Source organism: Schistocerca piceifrons, chromosome 4 (assembly GCF_021461385.2).
Source record: "Schistocerca piceifrons isolate TAMUIC-IGC-003096 chromosome 4, iqSchPice1.1, whole genome shotgun sequence".
In the NCBI taxonomy this organism is placed as follows: Eukaryota; Metazoa; Arthropoda; class Insecta; order Orthoptera; family Acrididae; genus Schistocerca; species Schistocerca piceifrons.
The window spans coordinates 320,796,555-320,823,902 of record NC_060141.1 but is presented as its reverse complement, the minus strand read 5'-3'; the positions used below and the strand labels follow the sequence as shown (position 1 = coordinate 320,823,902).

Here is a 27,348-nt window from a genome sequence, read left to right as displayed (position 1 = left end):
AGAAATATTTTTGAATCACATCCACTACAAGGTGAGTCAGCAAGAGAAGTGAATCAGGCACAACATTACCAATTACTATGGCAGGAGAGGATGCTAGGTCATGACATATGAGAAACAGTACCATCCTCTAGAAGAAAACCATGCATACTGTAATTGTGGCTGCATGGTACAGCACGTATTAGACCGCACTCTCTGTAACAAAGTGTGATTGAATAAATGGTCTCTAGCATGGAAACAATGCATTTCCAGACATAAGTTCATTAGACCTTTTTTGTTCCATATACTCTCATCGATTAATCCTTAGAGTTTGTACACGATGGAAAAAATCACCCTGTAATTCTGTTTCTCACAGTTATATTTGTTACGTGGACAGCCCTTATTGTAGCAATGTGGTATGTCATTTAGCAAATCCTTTGTCAGACACTACAAAATGTACAAAACACAGTACTCATCAGATGCAGACGTGTCTATGATTACCATTTTGCTGACAGGCTCATGGCACTGAAAGTAAATTTTCTGCAATTAGATTAGTCTCTTATTTCAAACTATATCATGGATAAGAAGTTGATTTTGCTTTTACAGTATATTGAAAAAGCTGCAAGCCCTTGTGGTTATAAATGAAACTTTAAAACAGCAAGAACAGCAGTTCCGTGAACAGTGTAAATCTGAGCTCACTCGCTTACAACAAATGGTTAGGTAAGCTATTGCACCAGTGCTGCTATTTTCTGCTAAGTAGACAAATGTAATACATTATTTATAGTTACCTGGGCTTTTTTTGTGTATACTTGGTTCATTCCTAATTTTGGAAATGGAAATGCTGATACAACGTAATGTATAGGACACAGTTTCGGGATCATAATTTAAACATTAATTATTTGTTGTTTGTTACTGTTGTTATTGGTCATGTAGAGAAGATGCTTATTTTTAGAAAGCTGTTGACCTTTTTTTCCTTGCGAAACGAGGTATAAAAGTTACAGGACATAACTGCTGTGACTTGAAAGTATTGCGCAAAAATAATGCACATCAGAGCTAATTAAGCTGCAATGAATATCATTCTTGAAGCAGTGGAAAGTCAAACAAACGGAATTCCAGGTTGGAGTAGCAACAATATTATGAAAAGGATAGATTGCTATTCGCCGTAAACATTTTTCTTTTCTGAAAAAATTTACATATAACAGTGTTTTCGATGTGGCTGTCTGCATCTCAGCGTGTCATCTTTACAGTGAGTAGCTATCTCTCCTTTTCACAATATTGCAGTGGAAAGTCAGGTAGATTATAAATGAAAAGCACAAAATTATGGACACTGTAAATATTAATTTATTTTGCTAATCAATGGAAGGAGATAGACATATGTTCTATAAATGTGATACAAGACAAAATAAATTGCAATTTTAGCTTACCTTCAGCAGTTTCACATATCATATAAACAATTTATGTAAAATAACAATGGTAAAACCAAAAACTGTTGTTGATGAGTACAACAATATTGAAACATACTATTTGGTAATTAAATTAATTCATTTTGGTGTGACATTTTAGTCTCACATTTAAAATAGTAAACATTAGAGAAAAATTGTGAAATATAATTTTCTTCATCCGTTCCTTCCTCACGTCAAGAGAAAGAAAGAGGACTACTTAAATTATGTTCAAATCTGCTCATTTGACTTTTCAAGCAAAGTTTACACGTCTTACAGTAGACTGTAATACAGAAAGCATAATTACTTACTTTCAAAATAATTCACAGGTGATATCTGAGGAACTTTGATGTGATGTATGAGCTAAATCATTTTTGTCACATCATAGTAATTCATCACGTAATCAACCTAATATTGTAACTGAGTAGTTTTGAAAAGACTATGGTGTCTTTCAGAGGGAGGGGAAGAGAAAGGCACATATCTGTGAATAGCTGACCCATCTACCAGCAGTCCCAGATACATAATCTAGCAATCTATAAACATAGATCATGAGTATTAACAGTCTTAACTAAACACATTCAAGATACTAGAACTCACTTTCACTTTTAACATCTTGTCCCCATTTAGAATGACCTATTAGGCATTGTCTGTAAGCACATAGTTATTCAGTTTGGAGTACTGGTCTAGTATTCTGTAAGAAATCACATAGCTATTCAGTAAACAAAATTTGTGTGCATCAGCTATTACCCAGAAGTCAAGACAAACCACATAAATCTGATGGCACTATCTACAGCCTTCTGGTCTTTGCTAAGGGTGAAACTAGCTTCAAACAGCATCAGCTTCTGAAGTGCATAATGACTCCTATGTAAGAGTTCGTTGGTCTCCAAAAGTATTGTCATAAATGAGTATCAGACATTTTGCACAAGTCTGCAACAAATCTATTTTAGTTGTAGTCTTTAGTCTTGTAAATCTGTCACACAACCTTTGAACTGGTATCCTTAATTTAAGTGACAGTTGGCTGGCACCCCACAAATGAAGTGATTCGTCTGTATGTATGTTTATTGAGATGTTGGATGTCATTTTCACTTGGGATGCAAGCTTTTTTTGGGACTGTATTTATAGTTTGTATCCAGATCATTTTTTGCATTTTTGATAACGTAAAATAACCTCTTCAGAATAGTATTGGCCAGAGGTTATGTTATTCATTTGTGATAATGCCAACTTGAAGTGAAATACTCTTGTACTACATAGCTCTTAAACTGTTTGTGTAATTTTTAGGACTTTCATGTATTTCAGTTAACAAAAGTTTTAATATTTTGAAAACATTAATTCTTGCATAAATCCATCATGTTCATATAATGACAAATTAATAAACAGTATTATCTCTGCTTCCTTCACTTTTGATAATTATATGAAATATTTCTCTTCATTAAACATTTTTTAAAGCTTCCAGTAAGACAGGGTCACGGTTTATAAAATAAAATTTGTCAGCATAATTAAATTGCAATACTCCACCAACAAAATATTTATTTCCAAACTTCGAAGGAATTAAAATAACCAAACATCACAACTGACTGAAGTTTGTCATAACACAGTTACAGTATTTAGTCTTTTTCACAGACAACCATTCACTATGAGGTGCAACATACAGACTGGACATTTTTAAAGTGTTTATATTATTTCTCTTTTTGTTGTTGTTGTTGTTGTTGTTGTTGTTGTGGTCTTCAGTCCTTAGACTGGTTTGATGCAGCTCTCCACGCTACTCTATCCTGTGCAAGCTTCTTCATCTCCCAGTACCTACTGCAGACTACATTCTTCTGAATCTGCTTAGTGTATTCATCTCTTGGGCTCCCCCTATGATTTTTACCCTCCACGCTGCCCTCCAATACTAAATTGGTGATCCCTTGATGTCTCAGAACATGTCCTACTAACCGATCCCTTCTTCTAGTCAAGTTGTGCCACAAACTCCTCTTCTCACCAATTCTATTCAGTACCTCCTCATTAGTTATGTGATCTACCCATCTAATCTTCAGCATTCTTCTGTAGCACCACATTTTGAAAGCTTCTATTCTCTTCTTGTCTAAGCTATTTATCATCCACGTTTCACTTCCATACATGGCTACACTCCATACGAATACGTTCAGAAACGACTTCCTGACATTTAAATTTATGCTCGATGTTAACAAATTTCTCTTCTTCAGAAACGCTTTCGTTGCCATTGCCAGTCTACATTTTATATCCTCTCTACTTCGACCTTCATCAGTTATTTTACTCCCCAAATAGCCAAACTCCTTTACTACTTTAAGCGTTTCATTTCCTAATCTAATTCCCTCAGCGTCACCCGACTTAATTCGACTACATTCCATTATCCTCGTTTTGCTTTTGTTGATGTTCATCTTATACCCTCCTTTCAAGACACTGTCCATTCTGTTCAACTGCTCTTCCAGGTCCTTTGCTGTCTCTGACAGAATTACAATGTCATCGGCGAACCTCAAAGTTTTTATTTCTTCTCCGTGGATTTTAATACCTACTCCGAATTTTTCTTTTGTTTCCTTCACTGCTTGCTCAATATAGAGATTGAATAACATTGGGGACAGGCTACAACCCTGTCTCACTCCCTTCCCAACCGCTGCTTCCCTTTCATACCCCTCGACTCTTATAACTGCCATCTGGTTTCTGTACAAATTGTAAATAGCCTTTCGCTCTCTGTATTTTACCCCTGCCACCTTCAGAATTTGAAGGAGAGTATTCCAATCAACATTGTCAAAAGCTTTCTCTAAGTCTACAAATGCTAGAAACCTAGGTTTGCCTTTCCTTAATCTTTCTTCTAAGATAAGTCGTAGGGTCAGTATTGCCTCATGTGTTCCAACATTTCTACGGAATCCAAACTGATCTTCCCCGAGGTCGGCTTCTATCAGTTTTTCCATTCGTCTGTAAAGAATTCGCGTTAGTATTTTGCAGCTGTGACTTATTAAACTGATAGTTCAGTAATTTTCACATCTGTCAACACCTACTTTCTTTGGGATTGGGATTATTATATTCTTCTTGAAGTCTGATGGTATTTCGCCTGTCTCATACATCTTGCTCACCAGATGGTAGAGTTTTGTCAGGACTGGCTCTCCCAAGGTTGTCAGTAGTTCTAATGGAATGTTGTCTACTCCGGGGGCCTTTTTTTGACTCAGGTCTTTCAGTGCTCTGTCAAACTCTTCATGCAATATCATATCTCCCATTTCATCTTCATCTACATCCTTTTCCATTTCCATAATATTGTCCTCAAGTACATCGCCCTTGTATAGGCCCTCTGTATACTCCTTCCACCTTTCTGCTTTCCCTTCTTTGCTTAGAACTGGGTTTCCATCAAAGCTCTTGATATTCATGTAAGTGGTTCTCCTTTCTCCAAAGGTCTCTTTAATTTTCCTGTAGGCGGTATCTATCTTACACCTAGTGAGATAAGCCTCTACATCCTTACATTTGTCCTCTAGACATCCCTGCTAAGCCATTTTGCACTTCCTGTCAATCTCATTTTTGAGACGTTTGTATTCCTTTTTGCCTGCTTCATTTACGGCATTTTTATATTTTCTCCTTTCATCAATTAAATTCAATATTTCTTCTGTTACGCAAGGGTTTCTACTAGCCCTTGTCTTTTTACCTATTTGATCCTCCGCTGCCTTCTCTATTTCATCCCTCAAAGCTACCCATTCTTCTTTTACTGTATTTCTTTCCCCCATTCCTGTCAACTGTTCCCTTATGCTCTCCCTGAAACTCTGTACAACCTCTGTTTCTTTCAGTTTATTCAGGTCCCATCTCCTTAAATTCCCACCTTTTTGCAGTTTCTTCAGTTTTAATCTACTGTTCATAACCAATAGATTGTGGTCAGAGTCCACATCTGCCCCTGGTAATGTCTTACAATTTAAAACTTGTTTCCTAAATCTCTGTCTTACCATTATATAATCTATCTGATACCTTTTAGTATCTCCAGGGTTCTTCCATGTATACAACCTTCCTTCATGATTCTTAAACCAAGTGTTAGCTATGATTAAGTTATGCTCTGTGCAAAATTCTACCAGGCGGCTTCCTCTTTCATTTCTTAGCCCCAATCCATATTCACATACTATGTTTCCTTCTCTCCCTTTTCCTACTGACGACTTCCAGTCACCCATGACTATTAAATTTTCGTCTCCATTCACTACCTGAATAATTTCTTTTATCTCATCATACATTTCATCAATTTCTTTGTCATCTGCAGAGCTAGTTGGCATATAAACTTGTGCTACTGTAGTAGGCGTGGGCTTCGTGTTTGTCTTGGCCACAATAATGCGTTCACTATGCTGTTTGTAGTAGCTTACCCGTACACCTATTTTTTTATTCATTATTAAACCTAATCCTGTATTACCCCTATTTGATTTTGTATTTATAACCCTGTATTCACCTGACCAGAAGTCTTGTTCCTCCTGCCACCGAACTTCACTAATTCCTACTATATCTAACTTTAACCTTTACATTTCCCTTTTTAAATTTTCTAACCTACCTGCCCGATTAAGGGATCTGACATTCTACGCTCCGATCCATAGAACGCCAGTTTTCTTTCTCCTGATAACAACGTCCTCTTCAGTAGTCCCCGCCCGGAAATCCGATTTCTCTTTTTAAAATTACAAAAAAAATGATTACAACAGAGCTCTGAACAAAATGGCAGTATCTTCTAAGGGTACCTGGCCATCAGGTAATGTTATCAATGTGACCACTGCTATCCTTACGTTGTTCAGGTGCCAAAGCCAGCAATGTGCTTGAAATTTCTTAAACGCCCAATTTTTATAGTTGTATGCAATGCTACCTTGCTCCTGCAATGTAAAATAAACAGCTGCTAGGGGAGGGGTAACTTCTGTTGCTGATTTGATGCATAGACTAGTACAGAAATATGTTTAATACCATGATTGTTCAGACTTTCTTGATGAAAGTTTATGTATATTGATCCACCCGCTGAAACTAATAGGTCTACTTACTGTGTTGTGTAAAAGGTAATACAGTGGAACTTTGATTTTAAGTTCTCTGATTTTATGTTTTTCGTGATTCTACACCATAAATTTGTAGCCCCGTGAAAAACCCAGAAGATCAGTGCTAAAAATTCCCCCATTTTATGTTTCTTTCTAGAAGGGTTTACTCGATTCTACACTCCTATTTGACATCTTGCGTGACTTCGTTTCATTTTCTTCCTGTTGACATTTGATGCGACTGAACAAGTTATAAGTGGTGCAAAGGGCAGACGGTTCACACCATGGGTGGTGGCATAAGAGTTAAGGGAATGTTTTAGGCCTTTGCAGAGAATGGAGATGTGAGATAGGAAATGCTGACGTAATGCGTAATCGGTGTTGCCAAGACAGCTTGCAATGTTTAGCTACACCGCACAGTGATGGGTCGAATACGTTTCACACTACTTTTTGCAGGAAGCGGCTATCGATTTTTTGCTATAGCACCAAGTTGATATTTGTGGCTATCTTAGTGACGGGAGAATCTCGGTTGCAGCAAGAACTATTTAGAGAAATATATATGTGGTTTTACAGCATGGGAAATATTTGTGACAAGGAAGAATGTGAATGTTATTGCTCATCATTTCACTTGCAGCAACTGAATCTGTCCTCGTAGGTTCCTGCCTAACCACACACTCAGAAATGACCACATATTTGGAAGTAAACAGTGAAGTATTTGTGACAAGAGACACTATTAATTTTATTGCTGCTCATATTACTCAGAGGAATGTAAGCTGTCCTCTTAGGTTTCTGCCTAACCACGCACTCTGATATCACCACACATTAGGAAATAAACAGGCAAATATATGTTTATTTCATCCTCTAACAAGACAGAAATGTTTAATAACATCAAATAGTGCATAACATATTGTATTACAATCATAACAAAGTTCAAGAACATGATGATAATGCTAAGTTGAAGAAAAATTTTCAAAAACTACGAGTTGCGAATCTGTAACCTTGAACTCAGCTAACCATAATGTTATCCATTTTGCTAGAGCTTATTCTTCTGAATTTTGTTTTGTGCATTAGTTATCTTAAAATCTCTTCAAGCCTTACATCATTGATGCTTTATTAATTGACATTTAATGATAAGTGTGATGTATTTGTGACATACTTCCAATGCGCTGTTGCTTATAAACAGCATACTACATGCATATGTCACACTCTATGAAGGAAATAAAAAATTGAAATTCACACAGTGGTTGTTCACAAGCGCTCGCAAAAGTTGACAGTTGAAAGCCCACTAGTAATGTCATCACTGTGGAAAGTAGTGTGAAGCTGCACACTGCCATTGGAAACCTGGATCTGTTGGAAATGTTTCCTAAATCTGTTTTGAACTTTGTTTCTTGTGTCTGTTTCTGTCCACAACGTCAGCAAACATTTCTCAGTGTATTCACATTGTCAGCAACACGATTTGTTGTATTGTTTTCGTACTGCCTGCTGTGTTGTGTCATGTCTAGAGACAAGGAAACTGTAATATGTGCTGCTGCATTATTAGTACTCGAAGGGTCACACAAACAAAATGAAAGACATTGTTGATGTTCATTCTTTTTTTTATTAACTTATTGTGACGTGTGACCTGAAGGCCATAGTATCTCTCAATGTTTTGTAGTTGTAGAGAATAATGATGTATTTATTAAAGAATTTCGTAATTGATTTTAATACTATGATATTAGTTTGATGTAGAGTTCATGTAGTAGTTGGTAATGGTCAATAAAATCGGATTAGTTGTCGTATGAAATCAATTTGATTGGTGCTTACAGTCATCGTCTTTGGCGGGTGAAAACATACTATAGAACAACAGATGGGAAAAACTTGCTACATATGGGAACTGAATATGGAAGACAGCTATAGTTTGCATAATTTCACTTGGATATCATCTAACAATTTTGAATTTCTGGCAAACATGATATCACTGTTTCTTAAAAAAAAATTCAGGAAAGCATTTACAACCAGACCTGCAGTTAGTCTTAGTTTTTTGTCAACAGGAGATTCATTCCAGAGCCTTCAATATTTATTTCACATTTTGAAATGAACTGTGACATATGACCTTATTTTCTTTTCTACACAGTCTTTGTTAGTATTCTACCAAATGTAGCAGCAGTTTTCTGCAGAGCGTCTTGCTTTATTGCTGTTCTTCTACTGCTTGCTTCATATATTCCACAAGCAGCCATCAGCCTGGTACAACAAAAACGACTCAACAGTCTGCTGCTTTATTCACAGAGTTTCTTTTTTTTCTGCAAAAACTTACTGTAACAAGAGGAAACATAAACACATAACAACTGCATACAACAGACGACACAATGTGACATATAAACATACACTAATGCCATGCAGCAGTGAGGCGCCTGAAACATTGCTTCTTTTGATCTGTACTGACACTGATAGGGATACATGTTTTCGTGCTTCAAAAGATGTTTCCAAATGGTGTCCACATCAAGTAACCAGAAACATGTTACAAAAACACCTTTCAAGCTTAGTGTGTACACAGCTTGAAGTCTACTCTACCCATTTAAACTGCCATTGGCTACAGAAGGAAAAAAACACACACACACACACACACACACATTAGATTTTAGATTCCAATGCCTTTCACCATACTTCACAGTTTTCGGTTTAATTCACCATGTTCAACAGTTTTTGCTTTTTCTGGGTTAACACAAAGGAAAGATGTCCCAAAAACATATGTTTTGATGTATAATTTGCAGTCATAGCATGTTGGAAAGTAGCTTGATTACCTTGTACACAGATATCAATTTCAATTTTATGGCGAGTTTTCACTTGCTGTTAAATATCTGCAATTTTTCGCCACTCATTATTGTATAAACATTGCATTGTACATTTCATTTCCTTCACTTCTACAGATTTTGTATAATGTATTGGTGAGGATTACAATTTTTAAACATATCTGCCAATTATGTATGTTTTTACTTGTGTTTTGGGGGTTTTAATGTGTTCCTTGATCCTGTATTTCTTCAATTTTGTACCGAGCGAGGTGGCACAGTGGTTAGACACTGGACTCACATTCGGGAGGACGGTTCAATCCCGCATCCAGCCATCCTGTTTGGGTTTTCCGTGATTTCCCGAAATCGCTCTAGGCAAATGCCAGGATGGTTCCTTTCAAAGGGCACGGCCGACTTCCTTCCCCGCCCTTCCCTAATCCGATGAGAGCGATGACCTCGCTGTCTGGTCTCCTTCCCCAAACAACCCAACCCCAACCCCTTAATTTTTGCCTTTTTTAGGTGTGGATCACATGGAAATGTAAAATAGGGGTTTCACTGTGTTGGACTCTGAAAACCAGGTGTGTTCAATATTGTGTGCATATGTGGAATGTCAGATTCTGGATAAACTATAAAAACTGTTGAACAAAGATATAAAGAACACAAGTTTTACACTCAATTCAAGCAGCCTACTGAATCAGCTGTCAACTAAGATTGTTTCTCCTGTAAATATAAAATTAAACATGAAGATACCATCATTGTGGTACAGATGATGAATGTCTGGGTCAGAGCAGTAAAGGAGACAACCAAAATTAGTTGCAGACAATGTAATCAAAGGCAACAGCAGCTTCAGCTTAAGTTAAATGTGGGATCTGGCACTTAGTTTGCTTAAACTGTGTCAGAAAACTTCTGCGCTCGCTCTCTGCTCATAGATAATTCCTATTGCTCTGGACAAAGAATATTGTCTTGTAGCCTTCAGATTACCTATTTTTTATGTTTTGGCATTGCATTTTTGTTGCTTTTCAATTTCTGTTGGCTATTGTATTGTTTAACGGCTGTGGAAAACATTCACTTGGGTGGTGCACAGCATGCACCATTCATAGTTTGGTTGGTGTCAAAATGATGAACAGTTATATCTGTGCTTGACATCTGATGTAGACAACTAGATAAGCTGTTAAAATATTTTGTGTATATAAAATGACAACTCTGCTGCAAACTCAAAAACTTTTGAACCATGTTTAATAACATTTCATACGAATCTCTTTCTTCCCTGATAATAATAAATACATTGCTCAGCTTTCAATCAATTACTGGCAAACTGAAGTAGGCATTTATTATGAGGACTGTCCAATAAGTAATGACACGCATATTTTCCCAGACAGTTACGGTTGGAAAAAATGTGGAATAATTGTGGGACATCATGGATTATTCCCCCTTCAACCCCTATAGTTTCATGATGATCTGATAGGTGGCAGTGCTATATAACTACAAGACCTGACAATGAAAAAAAGCATGGTGAGTTGTTGAGCAAGGTGTCTGTCCTCATTGCAATAAAGTCGCGCAGAAGTGTCCGATCTCCCATGTGCCAGCTGCCCACAAACATACAGACACTCTTATGTCAGGTGATGCAAACAAACTACTTCTCCATGACAACACAGAACCTCATACAAGTCTGCACACCCAAGAGCAGATCACAAAGCGTCATTAGACTGTTCTTTCTCATCCACCCTACAGCTCAGATATTGCACCTTCCATCTGTTAAGCCTAATGAAGGATGCACTCTGTGGGAAGCAATACGTGGATAATGGGCGGTTATTGATGCATCAAGATGTTGGCTCTGACATCAACCATTAGAGTGATACCGCACAGTCATACAGATCCTCCAGTAAGGTGGCGTAAGGTCATCACATTGAATGGAGATTATGCTGAAAATATGAATTTGTAGTGTTCAGGAGGCGAAATTTCAGTACTGCCAAAATACATACTTAGAAGTGAAAAAACTGTTTCTGGCATTTGAAGATATTAGTTGCTTCATCAGGGAGAAAAGAGGGGTGGATTGGACAAGGTTAGAAGGGAAGGGCAGTTCCCTTAGAATCCAGGATGGAGAGGGACCCAACTGTTTTGAGGACAAGGGCAAACAGAGGTGAAGTTTTTTTTTTTTTTTCATTTTTAAAAAATTGTGTGTCAGCAGTTCTGCAATTTTGAGTCTTGAGGCTTAAATACTGGCTAATTTGATGTTAGTTATCATTCAGCATGGCCAGGTGATGTGTTATATTTTATTTTATAGAAGCCAAAGTACAACACTTTTGGTTGTCATGTCATTAAAATTAATTTAAAATATAGTACAAATATAAGATAAATAATTTTCATATGTGTTCGCATTCAGGAAAACCAACTATACCTTTGCTGTTAGGAAGAAGTAGGATTCAAAACTGCTTCAGACCAGTTTGTAAAAATTCGTTTTGAAAGTGTTCAAAATTTCATTTATGAAAGTTACACGAGAGAAAAGAAAATATAATAATTTACTTATTAATGTGTACAATGAGCATGTGGACAGCTCCAGCTTACAACATTTCGTGACCGTAATTATTTTATAAGTGTAATACAAAAATATTTTATTTTGGCTCCTGCAGAAAAAAATGAGAGTCTGTAAACACCTCCATTACCAAAAAGATCAAGAAGCCAGATTCTTCAAATAGAGTTGATGTGAGTAACCAAACATGTCTTGTAAACCAGAGCTATAAGAAATGAGGAGGAAATTTGTGAAAAGCAGTTGTCATTTTTCATGCAAAAGTTTTTTAAGGCAGAACGAGGACTTGAAACTGGTGAAGCGATTGTGAGATTCTACAGAACAATTGCTCTAGTTTTACATTTGTAGTAGTGTAGTCTGCAGAACTTGACAACAATATCATTAAGGTCTAGGTATATGATATCTGTAATTCTCACAAACGGACTGTGAATCGTAAAGATATTACAGTTACTGGATGTAAAGATTCATAAACAGTTTAAAGACAGCTGTGCATTGATTTTGATGCAACAAAGTGATTAGACAGAAAATGCACTTAATATGTGGCCATTTTCTTTTCCTTTTGGTGAAAGCAAGCATTCTGAATCATCAGAAGCTGTTTTGAAAAAGGCCTTGGTGATGTTGAAGGCAGTATGAGAAGATAGGTTCCAGTATCCCTTCCAGGAATGGTACATACTTTGGACAAAATGCTTAAAATTCAGAGGAGACTGTTCAAAAAAGGAATATACAAATTTGAAACTTGGCCAAACTAATTGATATTCATATTCGTTTGCTTTTTGTTTGTACATGGAAGCAGTTTCATATTTCTATTTGTGATCCCACTGGTGTGTGTGTGTGTGTGTGTGTGTGTGTGTGTGTGTGTGTGTGTGTGTTTGCACGTGCGCTTACCTTCCTAAACTGAATTATCTGGGCTTGTAGCATCTTGAGTGTGAATTTATGTGTCATAATGTACATTTTGATTGTGCGTAGTCACTGTTCTGATTTAAATGTACAAATTCAGCAGCTAAGTTTTTATTGTTTACTCTGTCCTATGACAATTGCGTAACTTATTCACAGTTTCTTATAGTGACTCATTTTATTGTGAATTCATGAAGATTCATCATATTGCTTGCCAAAATTATACAGAATCATTAAGATACTGTAATCTATTGAGCACAGAACTTCATTCAGTAACAGATTTAGTTTAATTCCAGTGGAAAAAGCCAAATATTTATTTTTATCACAAATATAGAAAGTTTGTAATGACAGCACAAATATCCAGAGAATATGTTGATTTGCCTCTATTATCCGTTATGGTATTCATTGGCAGTTAGATTATACAGAAAGTAAAATTAATTGCAGTTCTTAGTCTGTAGAATAGAATATTTTCTTCGTGACAGTTTCAATTTCTTGTTTTTTAAGAGAAGCTCAGGAAAGCACCTCTCCTGATGAGGATAGTGAAAAAGTGGCACAGAAACTTGAAGAGGAACGTGAGCGTGTGCAGAAACTGCGACTTTTATTGGCAAAGAGAAACCGATCCATAGCAGCATTGCAGAGACAGTTGGATGAAGTGCCAGGCCGTGCTGAGTTGGCACAATACCAACGACGTTTCCTGGAACTATATAACCAAGGTCTGCAATCAGATTTCGTTATCTCCTTGCCTATGGTAACATTTAAACTATTCCAATATCTGTAATGCAATTTCAAATACTTTGGAGGAATCATGTTTAAAAATCTGTTATTTCTTATTTTTACTATCACAGTTTCTAGTGTTTGCTTCACATATGTACCCTCACTGTCAACAAACATTTGTACTACTAAATTCATGAATTAGGGCCCTGCTGTACTGGGACACCACAGCAGGTCTGCTGGCCACTCTGCTGGCAGCACAAGACACTAGCAGAGGCGCCAGAGGAATGCCTTCAGTCTTCGCTCAGTAGAAGAGCTGCAAGCTTTATGTGCAAGTTTGAAATAGGGAATGTAGAAAAAGTAGTTCTGAGCAAATCCCTTCATTGCTGATCTGATATTAACAAGTTATTTGATACACCTTATAATGATTTAAGAAACTACAGCACTAAATTTTCCACTATTCTGAGAACGTCATTCTGTTCATTTGATGAGGCAGTGGAGAGCTCCCGAGATTGACAAAAAGATCACTGTTTAAAAGGAAAGCAATCTCACTAGAGGAAAAGATTTTTGTGACCCGTGTACTCGGTAGCTAATTGTTTGTTGTCTGCAGTGATAGTCGCAGTGTTAGTTGCAACTATAAAATATACACAGAAGAGATTTTCAATTTTTATTTGAAAAGTATGTTATTGTAAACTGAAAGTAAATTTACAAATGTTTTAGACAAGGTGTCAGGAACTTGTCTTCTTTGTTTAAATATCTTTTTTCTTAAAATAATTCTTGTATGTCTGTATTTGGTCTGTTAGCATTACTTGCTTCTGCAGATGTAGCTATGCTATTTCAGTCTGGGAGTAGGTTTTGAGGAAAACTCGCATAGCCCGGATAGTAAATGTTTTTTGTCTGTGGTGTAAAGCTCTTGTGGTTATAGTGCAGCATCAGGAATAGGCTGTGAGGAAAAGGAGGATTGATAATTTCCATTATCTCCATCCATCCAGAGTACAGAAAGTGCATTATTGTAAGTTGTTTGAACCTTATTGTAATGTGGAGAGGCTTATTCTTCGAACTGAACTTCATTTATGACCCTCGTAGTTCCAACACTTTGTTTTCCAGCTCAAATTTTGAAAGTTCTGAGATTGGGTGTCTCAAGTTGCTGATCTCATCTGAATCTCACAGATAAAAGATTTGGTGTCAAAACTATCCACAGCACTCACGTGAGCAGGTAAAACTAGGTACGTGTGAGTGGCAGGCAGCGCTTGGCAGCTCTGATGGTGACCTGGTGTAAGTGCGGCCATGGGTCACCATATACTTCACTGGCAGCAACGCCAGTCTGGCATACCTGCCGGCAGAACCTCACAGCAGCTGCCCTGCCAACAGAGCTGCCAAGTTCAGGTAAATCCCAAGTGCGGGAGGCCCCCTTACGTCCCTTGCTTCTGTCTGGCATCTCTGCCAGAACACCTGCCATGGCATCCCAGTGCAGTGGCACCCTTAATCTTGCCTCAGTTGTACTTAAATAAACAAGAAAAAACATATTCACAGGTACACAAGTTGTTCTTCTTAAATCACAAAGCACTTTCAGTAGTGAGTATAACTACATCTGCTGAATACATGTAACAGTTGGCTTTCATTAATTTGGTGTACTGTTACTTGTACTTGGAAAACCTGTTAGTCGATGATGCTCCCTCGATTGTAAGTGTGTAAGTGCCATGGGAAGCTGATAGTACGATAGTTGTCACATTTATCTGCTGTAGCTATGTTCCTTGGAAAGTCCAGTAGTATATCTTATGTCTTGTTGATTCTACACTTTAATCTGAATAATCTATTGATGCCACACGCCACCTAAAGATTATGGACATTTGAAAGAAATTTTATCTGTTCTTACTGCCTTGTATTTCACAGTTCTGCCAAATGCTAATTCTGGATTCCCTATCCCCAACAAAGCAACACTCATTTCTTAATCTGTCATGTTAACATGTGGTTTATCCTATTTGTAGCGGACCTCAAATACTCTTTCCAACTGTTTGCTCTCTCCTATTGTGTTTGACTGTTTACTTTCATTTGCAAACTTAGTGTTCATATCTTTGCTTTTAAATTCTAAATCATATTGACATCTCTTACTGTGCTGAATCTGTTTTTCCAACAACAGTTTCTTTTTAAACGTTACATTCTTCTTCGAGTTGTTTTGATTTAGCGTATTGACACTTCCTATTGTTTTGATTTTTAAGTCCAAATTCTGAAGACATTTCAGAGGTTTGAAAATATTGTTGTTATTGTACTATAAGTAATCATTAGGTCATCCCACTGGAATAATAATAATAATAATAATAATAATAATAATAGTGTCTCTTTGTGCCCATAATTGTTAAAGATAAACTCTTAGATGTTTTTAAATTGTCATACAGCAAATACAGGGCATTTCAAAAAGATTCATTCGATTTCATAAGACTTGTATCTTCTGCATGAATGACAGAAACTTTGGGTAAATTTTGACTTTTGAATCAGGCTACAAAGCATTTTCTTTCAGAAGAGGCATCTGATTTTAGTAGGGTTGTGTGTGTATACACTCATGGGATGCTTCTCACAATTAAATTTTCAATCATACTTTTCATTTACCTTTCACAAACGTTCAATATGCCCTCATCTAGATGCACAGCAAACATCCAGATGATATTCCCACTCATCCCATACATTTGGGAGTATGTCTGATAAAGTATTGCAGTTACTGCTGTTGCTATGCAGTGTTACAGTTCATCTAGAAACAGAAGGGAGGCATGTAGGAGTGCTTTGCAAACCTCCACAGAAACATCACATACAGTGAGATCAGGCAACCTTGGAGGCCATTGGTGCAGTGTGACATCTTTATGCTCCTTATGAGCAACCCATCGTTGTGGCAGTTCATTGTTAAGAAATGCTCTTACCTGCAGGTGGCTGTGTCGCAGTACTTGGTCCTATTGAAACATGAAATTTTCAGCATGTGGGTTAAGCAAGGTATCCAACATCTGTAAGTATGTGTTGTTGTTTTTCCAGAGAAAGGAGTGGGCCATAAATCTCTTTCCAGGAAATGGTGCAAAACACATGAAGCTGTTGGTGGGGGGGGTCTCTCTCATGTTCACTTACATTATGTGGCTACTTTGTCCCCAATATTCTTCACTTTGATGGTTCACATTTGCACTTAAGTGGATCATAGCCTCATCTCTGGACCTAAACATGAAAGGAAATTATCTTCCATCTCCACACCCAGAATAAATTCACAAGGTTGTACACATTGTGACTAATTACCATCGTGAAGGGCTTGCAGCGACTGAAACCTGTGTATTTGGGGTAAAGTAAACATTGCCAAAAAAAAAAAAAAAAAAAAAAAAAAAACAAACAAACAAACACGCTAGATAGGCATAAGAGGAATGGCTAACTCTCAGTTGACACATAAAGAAGATTTTTGTGGACTATGTGTAAAACTTTGTTGAACGAGCACACATGGGGACATGTGAATTTCCTCTTGCATAAACAACCATTGTCTTATAACAGCTGATGCCACGACGAATACTTCATGCTGTAGGTGGTGCAGTGCTGTAGGCCAGTCTTGCGTGGCATTATTCTTTATGCTGTCCATTCCACTGCGAGTTCATCTACTTATTCTATTTTTTCATTGTGAACATTATTTTGAATTTTCCCTACAGCACAACATTAGTACATCTGTGTGCTCTATATACTTACAGTGATACAATTCTGTAACTTAAAACTAAGAGTCTCTTCAGTCTTCCATTTGAGCATGTGGTACTCTTCCCTAGAAATTTACCAGTTTCTTCTGTTTTGTTAGTGATGTACTAAATGTGCTGGAACACTTTTAAATTTTTTATCATCAGTATTGCTATCTGCAAGTGTTCTGCCCTTATTTGCACATGTTGTGCAGGCTGCTTTACTCAGTCAAAATGGACTGCAAGTTGAAATGATAATTAAATCAACACCCTGGGTGCAAATAGGTGTTGCTATACATCATTGGGGACAGTTGAAAATGTGTGCCCCAACTGGGACTCGAACCTGGGACTTCCTGCTTACATGGCAGACGCTCTATCCATCTGAGCCATTGAGGGCTTGTTTGCAGCTAGGGTGTCGATTTGATTATCATTTCATTCTAGAGAAGCTGCATGGTCATCAATGGTATCTTTCAGGAACAGATACTACCTTCATATATAGGACTGCAAGTTCATTGACAAATGAACAGTTTTTATACTTATCCTCAAAGTTTAAATGTAATTTGTTTTTTATGTACATACTTTTATGTAATTGGCATGAATCACACTGTAGGAAATATTGTAACCACCACAAGTTTTTGTTTAAAATTATTTTATTGTGCCATACTAGTTTCGAGCTTGAGCCCATCGTCACACAGTAGCATTTACTTCTTTGCAAGTTTTACATTTGAAGGCAACACTACCATCTGAAGATTGGCTCATGCCCTAAACTAGTTTGTTGTTGTTGTTGTTGTCTTCAGTCCTGAGACTGGTTTGATGCAGCTCTCCATGCTACTCGATCCTGTGCAAGCTTCTTCATCTCCCAGTACTTACTGCAACCTACATCCTTCTGAATCTGCTTAGTGTATTCATCTCTTGGTCTCCCCCTATGATTTTTACCCTCCACGCTGCCCTCCAATACTAAATTGGTGATCCATTGATGCCTCAGAACATGTCCTACCAACCGGTCCCTTCTTCTTGTCAAGTTGTGCCACAAACTCCTCTTCTCCCCAATTCTATTCAATACCTCCTCATTAGTTACGTGATCTACCCATCTAATCTTCAGCATTCTTCTGTAGCACCACATTTCAAAAGCTTCTATTCTCTTCTTGTCCAAACTATTTATCGTCCATGTTTCAGTTCCATACATGGCTACACTCCATACAAATACTTTCAGAAACGACTTCCTGACACTTAAATCTATACTCAATGTTAACAAATTTCTGTTCTTCAGAAACGCTTTCCTTGCCATTGCCAGTCTACATTTTATATCCTCTCTACTTCGACCATCATCAGTTATTTTGCTCCCCAAATAGCCAAACTCCTTTACTACTTAAACTGTCTCATTTCCTAATCTAATTCCCTCAGCATCACCCGACTTAATTCGACTACATTCCATTATCCTCATTTTGCTTTTGTTGATGTTCATCTTATACCCTCCTTTCAAGACACTGTCCATTCCGTTCAACAACTCTTCCAAGTCCTTTGCTGTCTCTGACAGAATTACTATGTCATCGGCGAACCTCGATGTTTTTATTTCTTCTCCATGGACTTTAATACCTACTCCGAAATTTTGTTTCGTTTCCTTTACTGCTTGCTCAATATACAGATTGAATAACATCGGGGACAGGCTACAACCCTGTCTCACTCCCTTCCCAACCACTGCTTCCCTTTCATACCCCTCGATTCTTATAACTGCCATCTGGTTTCTGTACAAATTGTAAATAGCCTTTCGCTCCCTGTATTTTACCCCTGCCACCTTTAGAATTTGAAAGAGAGTATTCCAGTCAACATTGTCAAAAGCTTTCTCTAAGTCTACAAATGCTAGAAATGTAGGTTTGCCTTTCCTTAATCTTTCTTCTAAGATAAGTCGTAGGGTCAGTATTGCCTCACATGTTCCAACATTTCTGCGGAATCCAAACTGATCTTCACCGAGGTCGGCTTCTACCAGTTTTTCCATTCATCAGTAAAGAATTCGCATTAGTATTTTGCAGCTGTGACTTATTAAACTGATAGTTCAGTAATTTTCACGTCTGTCAACACCTACTTTCTTTGGGATTGGAATTATATTCTTCTTGAAGTCTGAGGGTATTTCGCCTGTCTCATACATCTTCCTCACCAGATGGTAGAGTTTTGTCAGGACTGGCTTTCCCAAGGCCGTCAGTAGTTCTAATGGAATGTTGTCTACTCCCGGGGCCTTGTTTCGACTTAGATCTTTCAGTGCTCTGTCAAACTCTTCACGCAGTATCGTATCTCCCATTTCATCTTCATCTACATCCTCTTTCATTTCCGTAATATTGTCCTCAAGTACATTGCCCTTGTATAGACCCTCTATATACTCCTTTCACCTATCTGCTTTCCTTTCTTTGCTTAGAACTGGGTTTCCATATGAGCTCTTGATATTCATACAAGTGGCTCTCTTTTCTCCAAACGTCTCCTTAATTTTCCTGTAGGCAGTATCTATCTTACCCCTAGTGAGATAAGCCCCTACATCCTTACATTTGTCCTATAGACATCCCTGCTTAGCCATTTTGCACTTCCTGTTATCTCATTTTTGAGACGTTTGTATTCCTTTTTGCCTGCTTCATTTACTGCATTTTTATATTTTCTCCTATCATCTATTAAATTCAATATTTCTTCTGTTACTCTAGGATTTCTACTAGCCCTAATCTTTTTACCTACTTGATCCTCTGCTGCCTTCACTACTTCATCCCTCAGAGCTACCCATTCTTCTTCTACTGTATTTCTTTCCCCCATTCCTGTCAATCGTTCCCTTATGCTCTCCCTGAAACTCTGTACAACCTCTGGTTTAGTCAGTTTATCCAGGTCCCATCTCCTTAAATTCCCACCTTTTTGCAGTTTCTTCAGTTTTAATCTACAGTTTGTAACCAATAGATTGTGGTCAGAGTCCACATCTGCCCTTGGAAATGTCTTATAATTTAAAACCTGGTTTCTAAATCTCTGTCTTAAACCAAAAATTGTTCATAACCTGAAAGTAGGTTTCTAATTTCTTTGTTAAATCACAAGTTGCACATTAAGTCAAATTAATGTGGAATGGTAACAACAATAGTATCTTTTGATTAGTGAATGCTGTGCATGCTTGTGCCACATAAATAAGACTTCAGTCTTCACTGAGCACCTTTACACCTTCCATTATATATATTACACCAAGAACTTCCCATTGCCACACAAAACAAAAACTGAGTTGTTTGTGCAGGTGGTTTAATTGAGACATTTTCTAAGTATTAGATGGAAGAGAAAAATTTAAGGTAAATTTTGAGTCATTTTATGTGGTGACTTAGATTCGAATGCAATGTTTACTTCCAACGTTAACTTCACTTGTGGTATTTTTTGTGTAGTGGATGCCTGGTTCACATAAGTTTTTCTATGACCACATGCTTCATTTATTATATTGATCACTTTGATGAGAGTTCAGTTGACATTATAATGCATATCAGATTGTGAAGGTGTTAGAATTTTTGGTATATCTGCAAGGAGTGTTTTTATGTGCTTTATCATTAAGTATTTGATCTGTAATACACTGCAGAAAATGGAAATACTTCCTTATAAGACCTGAAATGTTTTGCTGTGTAATTTTAATTTCTCCATTACAAAATGTGTTATTTAAGTGCCATTTGTTTATTATATGTTCCAGTTGCAGCAAAACATAAAGAGACAAAGCAGTTCTACACTCTCTACAACACGTTTGATGACACTAAACTATATACAAGCAAGGAACTAACACTGCTAAATTCAATACTTGACAATTACACAGAGTAAGTAACAGATTGTACACACAAAAGTAAATATCTAAAGCTTTTTACAGACTTTGCTAATTTATCTGTAAGAAAAAATAACTTGTTCTTTGTGTATTTCTTGGGATTTTAAAATATGTTGCAATCAACATTATAGCAAAGGCATAAGAAACAAAGTGTATTGATTGAACAAACTTATTTGTAGGGCCATGTCATCCCCTGCTGGTAAAGAACAGTTCATGAAGCAATTTGATGCTATTGTTGAAGGAATTAAGCAGAATAAAGCAAAGGTGGGTCACATGATTCTGTTATTAAATTGTCATTTTTATCAGATGACATAAGTTAAAATATGATAGATGACTAGCTTAAGAAAATGGGCTTCTTTTAGCCATGGAATCAGTTGTGTGGAATCTGGCTAATTTCTTCTTTTTCATGAAACTGTTTCCATAAAATTATTTTAGATCACAGCATTGTGTACCTTTTACTGTGTGTAATGTAACTGTTACAGAATTTCCTCATGCACTGTGGGTATATCATCAAGTGGTTGTAGAACATTAAATGTTCGCTACTGAATGATTAATATTTATCCACAGGGTTCACATCCCAGTTTTAGTTTCTTCTGAACATGTAGGATTGTCCTTTATTTACAATATATCATATACCTCTGCATCCAAGACAGCTCCAAATGCGAGATAACTCCCCACTGTTCAACAAGGGATTATAGAAAATTATCTATAAACATATTATGTTTATTTTGAAAACTTATAAATGGTTACCTTATTGCAGATAACTGGAGGAGACAGTAAAAGTACCGGTACACGGGCAATAGTCAGGTATAGACATGCTTTAGTCAGATACAGATGCCACTTCTCCTCTTCACTGGAATGGTCAACAGAATCTGCAGTGTCACTGCCATTGTCATGGTTAATGTGCATCCTATAGTAGATTGTCTTCACTCCCATCTAATTCATTTGTTACACAGCACTTTTTAAAGCCATCCACAATGATGCACCGGATATGTATGTCCAAGCAGTCTGAATCCTCTCTACAATTCAATTGTTATCCAGCTTTGTCAGGTGGTCTTTAAATAAATGGGTTATTCATCACCACATGACACACTTATAGTTGCAAAGTCCTGTCTCCTGGAATGACAAAACGATCTGTATTTAAGACCTCGATTCATGCCTTCACTGCTGGTGTCAGATGCCCCTTGAAAACATCACGATTAGCATTCCATGATTCTTTAAAAGAGCACCTGGCCTCCTACTCCAGGCTGTGGAGAGCCAATCTATAACTCATTTGGCAGCTTTTCCTTCAGCATAGTTTTACAATTGAGGATGATATAGGGTTGCATCTTTGTTCCATCAGCAACCACAAAGAACATCACAGTGATTCGCAATTGCCAATAGTGCAAAGCAATACACTTTGGCACCTTTCTCTTCAATTGTTGTACAGTTCAAGTAAACAGGAGTCTCGTCAGTATTTCCAATTTGCCCTAAGAGATAAGCACATTCCTGTCTCAGTCTTATAATGTGTCGCTGATACCAGCTTCTCTGCATACGATTCTGGAAGACGCTGAGTAAGGGATGTTTGACATTGCAGCAAAAGTCCATTGCGTCACGCTATCCTTGTACACCTCCCAGAGCTGGCTTTAAATTGGACACCGTGTTGCTGTGACAGTTTATGTACTTTTATTTTGTTTGATATCATAGGAAACTGCCATTCCTTCTTTATGTTTCTTGTGCATAAATGCCACCATTTCCATTGCAACATTTTTGAAAAATTCACTCTGTGGGTGACTTAAAGCTTTTCTAATTCACATTTTTCAGGCATTCTTTGTCCTTTCACCACCAGACATTGACTCCCTGTGACTCCACACTTCAGCAAAGTTGCACAATTATTTGTTGCTTCTGCATGCCAAATAAACATGATTTTGAAATTTGTGTCATAGTATGTCTGCATCCTGTTCAAAAATTGGATGTTGAACCACACTGTTCCACGTCACACAATTTAGAAGTGGGATCTCCAAAGTGAAACAACAACTGATAAAAAAATTGCCACAAAGAACACTTCCCGTTATCGTACAACAGTGCTTAAAGTGCTTGCTTACACTGAGGGTTAAAGTGGTAGGCATGACAGAGAGTAGAGTTACAGATTACTGGAACCTCGAGGTTATGTTCAGTAAAGAAATGAAAGTCTCCACATTGTATTCTGCAAATACAAGACGACCCCCTACTGGGCGCGTGAAATTTTGAGAAAAACCCGTGTCTTGGTTTTGGAGAGATGCAGTATTTAGTTTCCAAAAGCTGGATTAGGACTGCAACTGTAATAATCCAGAAGATGAATCACATACGACAGAACATTGAAATTTAGACAAAGTAGGGTTTACATTTGTAACAAGTATTTGTTAGATAAATTACCACCTCCTGTTATAACAGGTGTAACATGAGATGCTTTTTTTCAACAAAGTCATGTCTAAACTCTCTCTCTTTTCATTGCCCAAGTGCATTTTCCATTTATAATTACCTTAATGTAGACAACACATTTCATTGTAACTTTCCTCCTCTGTAGCCTTAAATTCACAATGGGAAGCAGAGCAAGAGTGATGTCAATGGTAATGATTTCAATTTTTTATTAAAGAAGCTTCAAAAGATTCTGCTGTACTGACTGCTGACAATATAACATGTTCAGTTCTAAATTGATGAACAATCTGGGCCTCTATATAAAAATGTTCGTGAGTTATAGTAGTCACAAAATCAACCAAAGCTGCCTGCCACAAAGAAAAATGCTGTAAAATTTATGAGATTGCTCAGTTTTTTTAAGAAAGCAATGCAGACTCATTCTTTTCTCACAACTTGCCTTCAAATCTTCTGGAAGTATGGGCTTCCAGTTAATGCATCTTTCCAAAGTGCTTAGTTTAGGTTCCATGAATTGCCTCCATGGAAGTGTTTTCAGGAAGATTACATAGGCTTGGAGGTGCAAAATATGATTCACTTTTAAGCATAAGTGGGAAACAAAATAATTCAATCTGGAACTCCTCAAGAAATGTCTGTACTGTGAAGGTTCTGTGAACAAGTATGTTGTACTACAGCAAGATCTCATACGAGTCCACCATACACTGCATCTGCATTCTCTTGTGGTACTTAGTAAGGCATTCTTCAACAGATTAACTGATGTGTTGTCTGAGGCTTTCCCAGTGGACTAGTTTTAGAAATAGTTCTCAGGTGAGACATTGGATGTCATTGTGAAATTCCTGCAATATTTCACCAGTGCAACTGACAGACATCTTTGGATGTGACAATTGCGCTGTGACTGAGGCCTATAAGTTATGCTAGTCTAAGTAGAAAATGCATAGGCATGAAGGCACCAAATTTGGTGGTCAATAATGACGATTTCATGATGAGTAGCAGGAAAGACAGCTACATCACCTGTCAGATGATGACCCAAGAGCTTCAGCAAATGCACAAAGGCTGTCACTTGTACTGTGCTCTTCTGTCAGCTCTCCCAGTGCTTCCTGTCAGGAGCTCCATGCCAATATTTGTGTTCTTGCATGCTGGCATGTGACCATTGTCATCCAAACATGTAAACATGTATGTTAGCACTGAAGCATTTTCCCTTGTGTGACCAGTAGCTCTCTTTTGTCACTTTGACCCACGTCCTCAAAACCTCTTCACTCCTGCAATTAGTTTTGTAAACCAACGACGACGTACAGAATGAAATTCTAAGATACTCTGCTGTGGGCAATATTCCACACGTCTCTGCCCTGTTGATGTTTCGAAATCCTGTGGCAGCTGTAAAAATCACCGTAATTCCCTTGTCTATAGATTTCATCATCTGGGCTGAAACAGATACATTCTCATCTTCCTAAATGCCTCGTTTCCATTTTGTGCACATAGGGAGTACAGTACTTGTAAGCAAAATGCTTCTTAATTCTTTAGCTCTTTCAGAACGTGTTAACACGTTTTCTGTTTGTTTGCGTAATGAATGTAGGTCATTCGAAAGCAACTGAAATGCCCAGGTTCTGGTCAGCTGTCAGCTCCCCAAGTAAAACTGTGTCCAAGAACTGCTCCCTATTCCTTACCCCACTGACTCAGCTACTGAGCACAGCACAGCAAAACCGCAAGCATATATGGGCAAATCTGATGATGTAAAAATAGACTGTGTCTTGCAGTCACACACAATCATTGTGCGTATCTGGCCAAGGAAGAAAGAAGTTACAATAGCTCTCAAACTCTAGATACATTTCAGCATGCACATAAAATTATTTGTGTCATGCAAAGTAAGATGATGTAATTAGGTATGTTGATCAGACTATTCACAAATTTAAGTAGCAAATTCATCAAAAAGGAATTGTGAACTGCAACTGCAGATTTTTTCTAGTTATCCTGAACTGTATTTTAAGCTGCCATTAAAATAGTGCCTATTGTTTCAAAGTCTACAACTGGATTCCAAATTGGTATTAACTTTAGACAAGTCAATGTTTCTCGTATGAACATATATCACACTCTCATCTAAAATAAAAGTGTCCCACATAATTGCCTTTTGTGACACGTAACAATGTTAAGACAAGAGAAATGGAAATGGTGTTTGTTCAGTATTTGCTTCGCAGGTCGAGCGACGGCGTGCAGAAGAACGGCAGCGAAGGGATCGACTCAGCCAGACACTACTAGGGCTTGTAGATCAGCAAAGACGTTATGTAGCAGCAGTGCGGCAACTTACCATAGAGTGCCGGCGCAATGAGGTCCTGCTGGCACAACTTCGTGGTGTCTGAATGACACGCATGCAGAGGGGGGGAGGGGGGGGCTCACCCATTTTATTTCTTAAACACAGGAAAAAAGGTTGGTAGGCAAAAGCAAATTAAAAAAAAAATAATGCATAAGATAAAAACCTAGGCACTAAAAGTTTAAACATTTTGAACCATGCAATTAGTACCTGAATAATAGAAGGCAAGTAAAGGGGAGTTTCAATTGTGAATACCATTGTAATTCTGGGAACATTATCACTGGGCATGCACTCAGTGAAGTTATTTTATTTATGTGATATAATTCTCTCCATTGACCCATATTAGTTTGTTTTTTGTGAACCTGAAATATTTCCTTGTTACTGTGCAGCATGAAAACTGTAAACACATACATGTTTTTAATCATTTATAAATGTTCAGTTAATTCTCAGAAGCAGTTTGTTCCAAAAATGTTGCTAAAATGCCTCAAATAAAAGTATGTTTACCAATTACCCTTATGACTTTATTGCTCAAGCAATTTTTTTTTTTTTTTTTTTTTTGCTACGTATATGGACATATGGCAGCATATGAATATATTAATGATAGTTGGGTACAAGTGGTCCTTAAAATATAAGCAGTCCTATAATAGTGAGATAAAGATTACCAACATTTTATGTATTTAGAATTTGGGAAAGTTTGTCATTATGGCTGTTTTTCTTCCACAAGCCTCAGACACATGAAATATTTTGTGATGTCGATGAATTTTGGTAAAATTGTGTTTCACTCCTAGGGACAGTGTTATCTGGTACAAGGTGGAATGAAAGGGATATCAATAAGGAAGACACTGAATTTACAAGCCTGGATGGACCCTGGCTTGGATCACTGACATTGTTGTGGTGTCAGAATGAAATTTTCCGAGTGTGGCTGGTACAGGGCACCGAAAACAAGACAGACACACACTAGCATGCATTCAGTAGGTAATGATGTGGAATATCGAGAAAGGATGATAACAATGCCTGCAAAGGGCAATTGACCAAATATTGCATAGAAAAATGCTGAACTTAATTCTGATGTACTTTTACAATAAATGATAATACTAAATTGTGAATCTCAATCCCAAGTCCTACGCAGCACTTTTCGAACAATAAGCAAACTGTAGTTTCTAATTGTTAAGATTTCTATATGCAACGATTACAAAAAAACACTTTAAATTATCCTACTGGTAAATCAAAACTGCTAAAATCATAAACAATACATCAAACAGTAGCTGAAACGTAGAGTGAACACATACTGACAGATTTACTAAATTAGATGGATCCAGAATATTGATGTGTTGATTAAAACTGACGAAATTAAGCTGGACTAAGAGTTCTCCACATTTACACATATACCCCCGCCGGCGAAACATTGCACTTGACAGTTCGCTTTTTGGCTATTTAGGTTGGCTACACTGTAATAGTGATGTTGCAACAGCAGCCTCTATACACACAGCATACGATACAATTTTCCGTCCCGTCTCGTAAATGCAAGCGATTGAGCAATTATAGTGTATATAAAAACTCGTTTTTAGTTTACTACAATGACAGGAAGTAAACAGCCGTATAACAATACATGTAAAAGCATAACAATGCGCACCCTTTCGATAACGGAGCAAAGAAATACAAAAAACAAGCATTGACGACTGGTACTTTCAAATCAATGATGTACGTAGTTTACAAAATAAATAATAACCGAGATTGCAAATAACCAATATTAGTAATTTTTCACTCACCAATTTACAGCGATAATGGCGCAATTCCATCCAGCTCGCCGTCGTCACTGTTGTCCGACTCGTCGCCAAAACCGTCTTCA

At 37.4% G+C, this 27,348-nt stretch overlaps 1 protein-coding gene across 3 annotated transcripts in view; it reads left to right on the top strand.

Moving 5' to 3' along the window:
• LOC124795421 (coiled-coil domain-containing protein 93) overlaps nucleotides 1–26,516 on the top strand; it is an 88,085-nt gene extending 61,569 nt beyond the window's left edge. For 2 of the 3 annotated variants that reach the window (XM_047259450.1, XM_047259449.1), the window contains 5 exons: nucleotides 583–696; nucleotides 13,091–13,299; nucleotides 20,678–20,798; nucleotides 20,983–21,067; nucleotides 25,387–26,009. In XM_047259450.1, the coding sequence (XP_047115406.1) occupies nucleotides 583–696; nucleotides 13,091–13,299; nucleotides 20,678–20,798; nucleotides 20,983–21,067; nucleotides 25,387–25,548 (691 nt within the window). In that variant the 3' untranslated portion in view covers nucleotides 25,549–26,009. Of the gene's footprint in view, nucleotides 1–582; nucleotides 697–13,090; nucleotides 13,300–20,677; nucleotides 20,799–20,982; nucleotides 21,068–25,386; nucleotides 26,010–26,287 lie in introns of those variants that run through there. The other variant, XR_007016688.1, reaches the window with a different exon arrangement.
• Nucleotides 26,517–27,348: the final 832 nt, after the last annotated feature.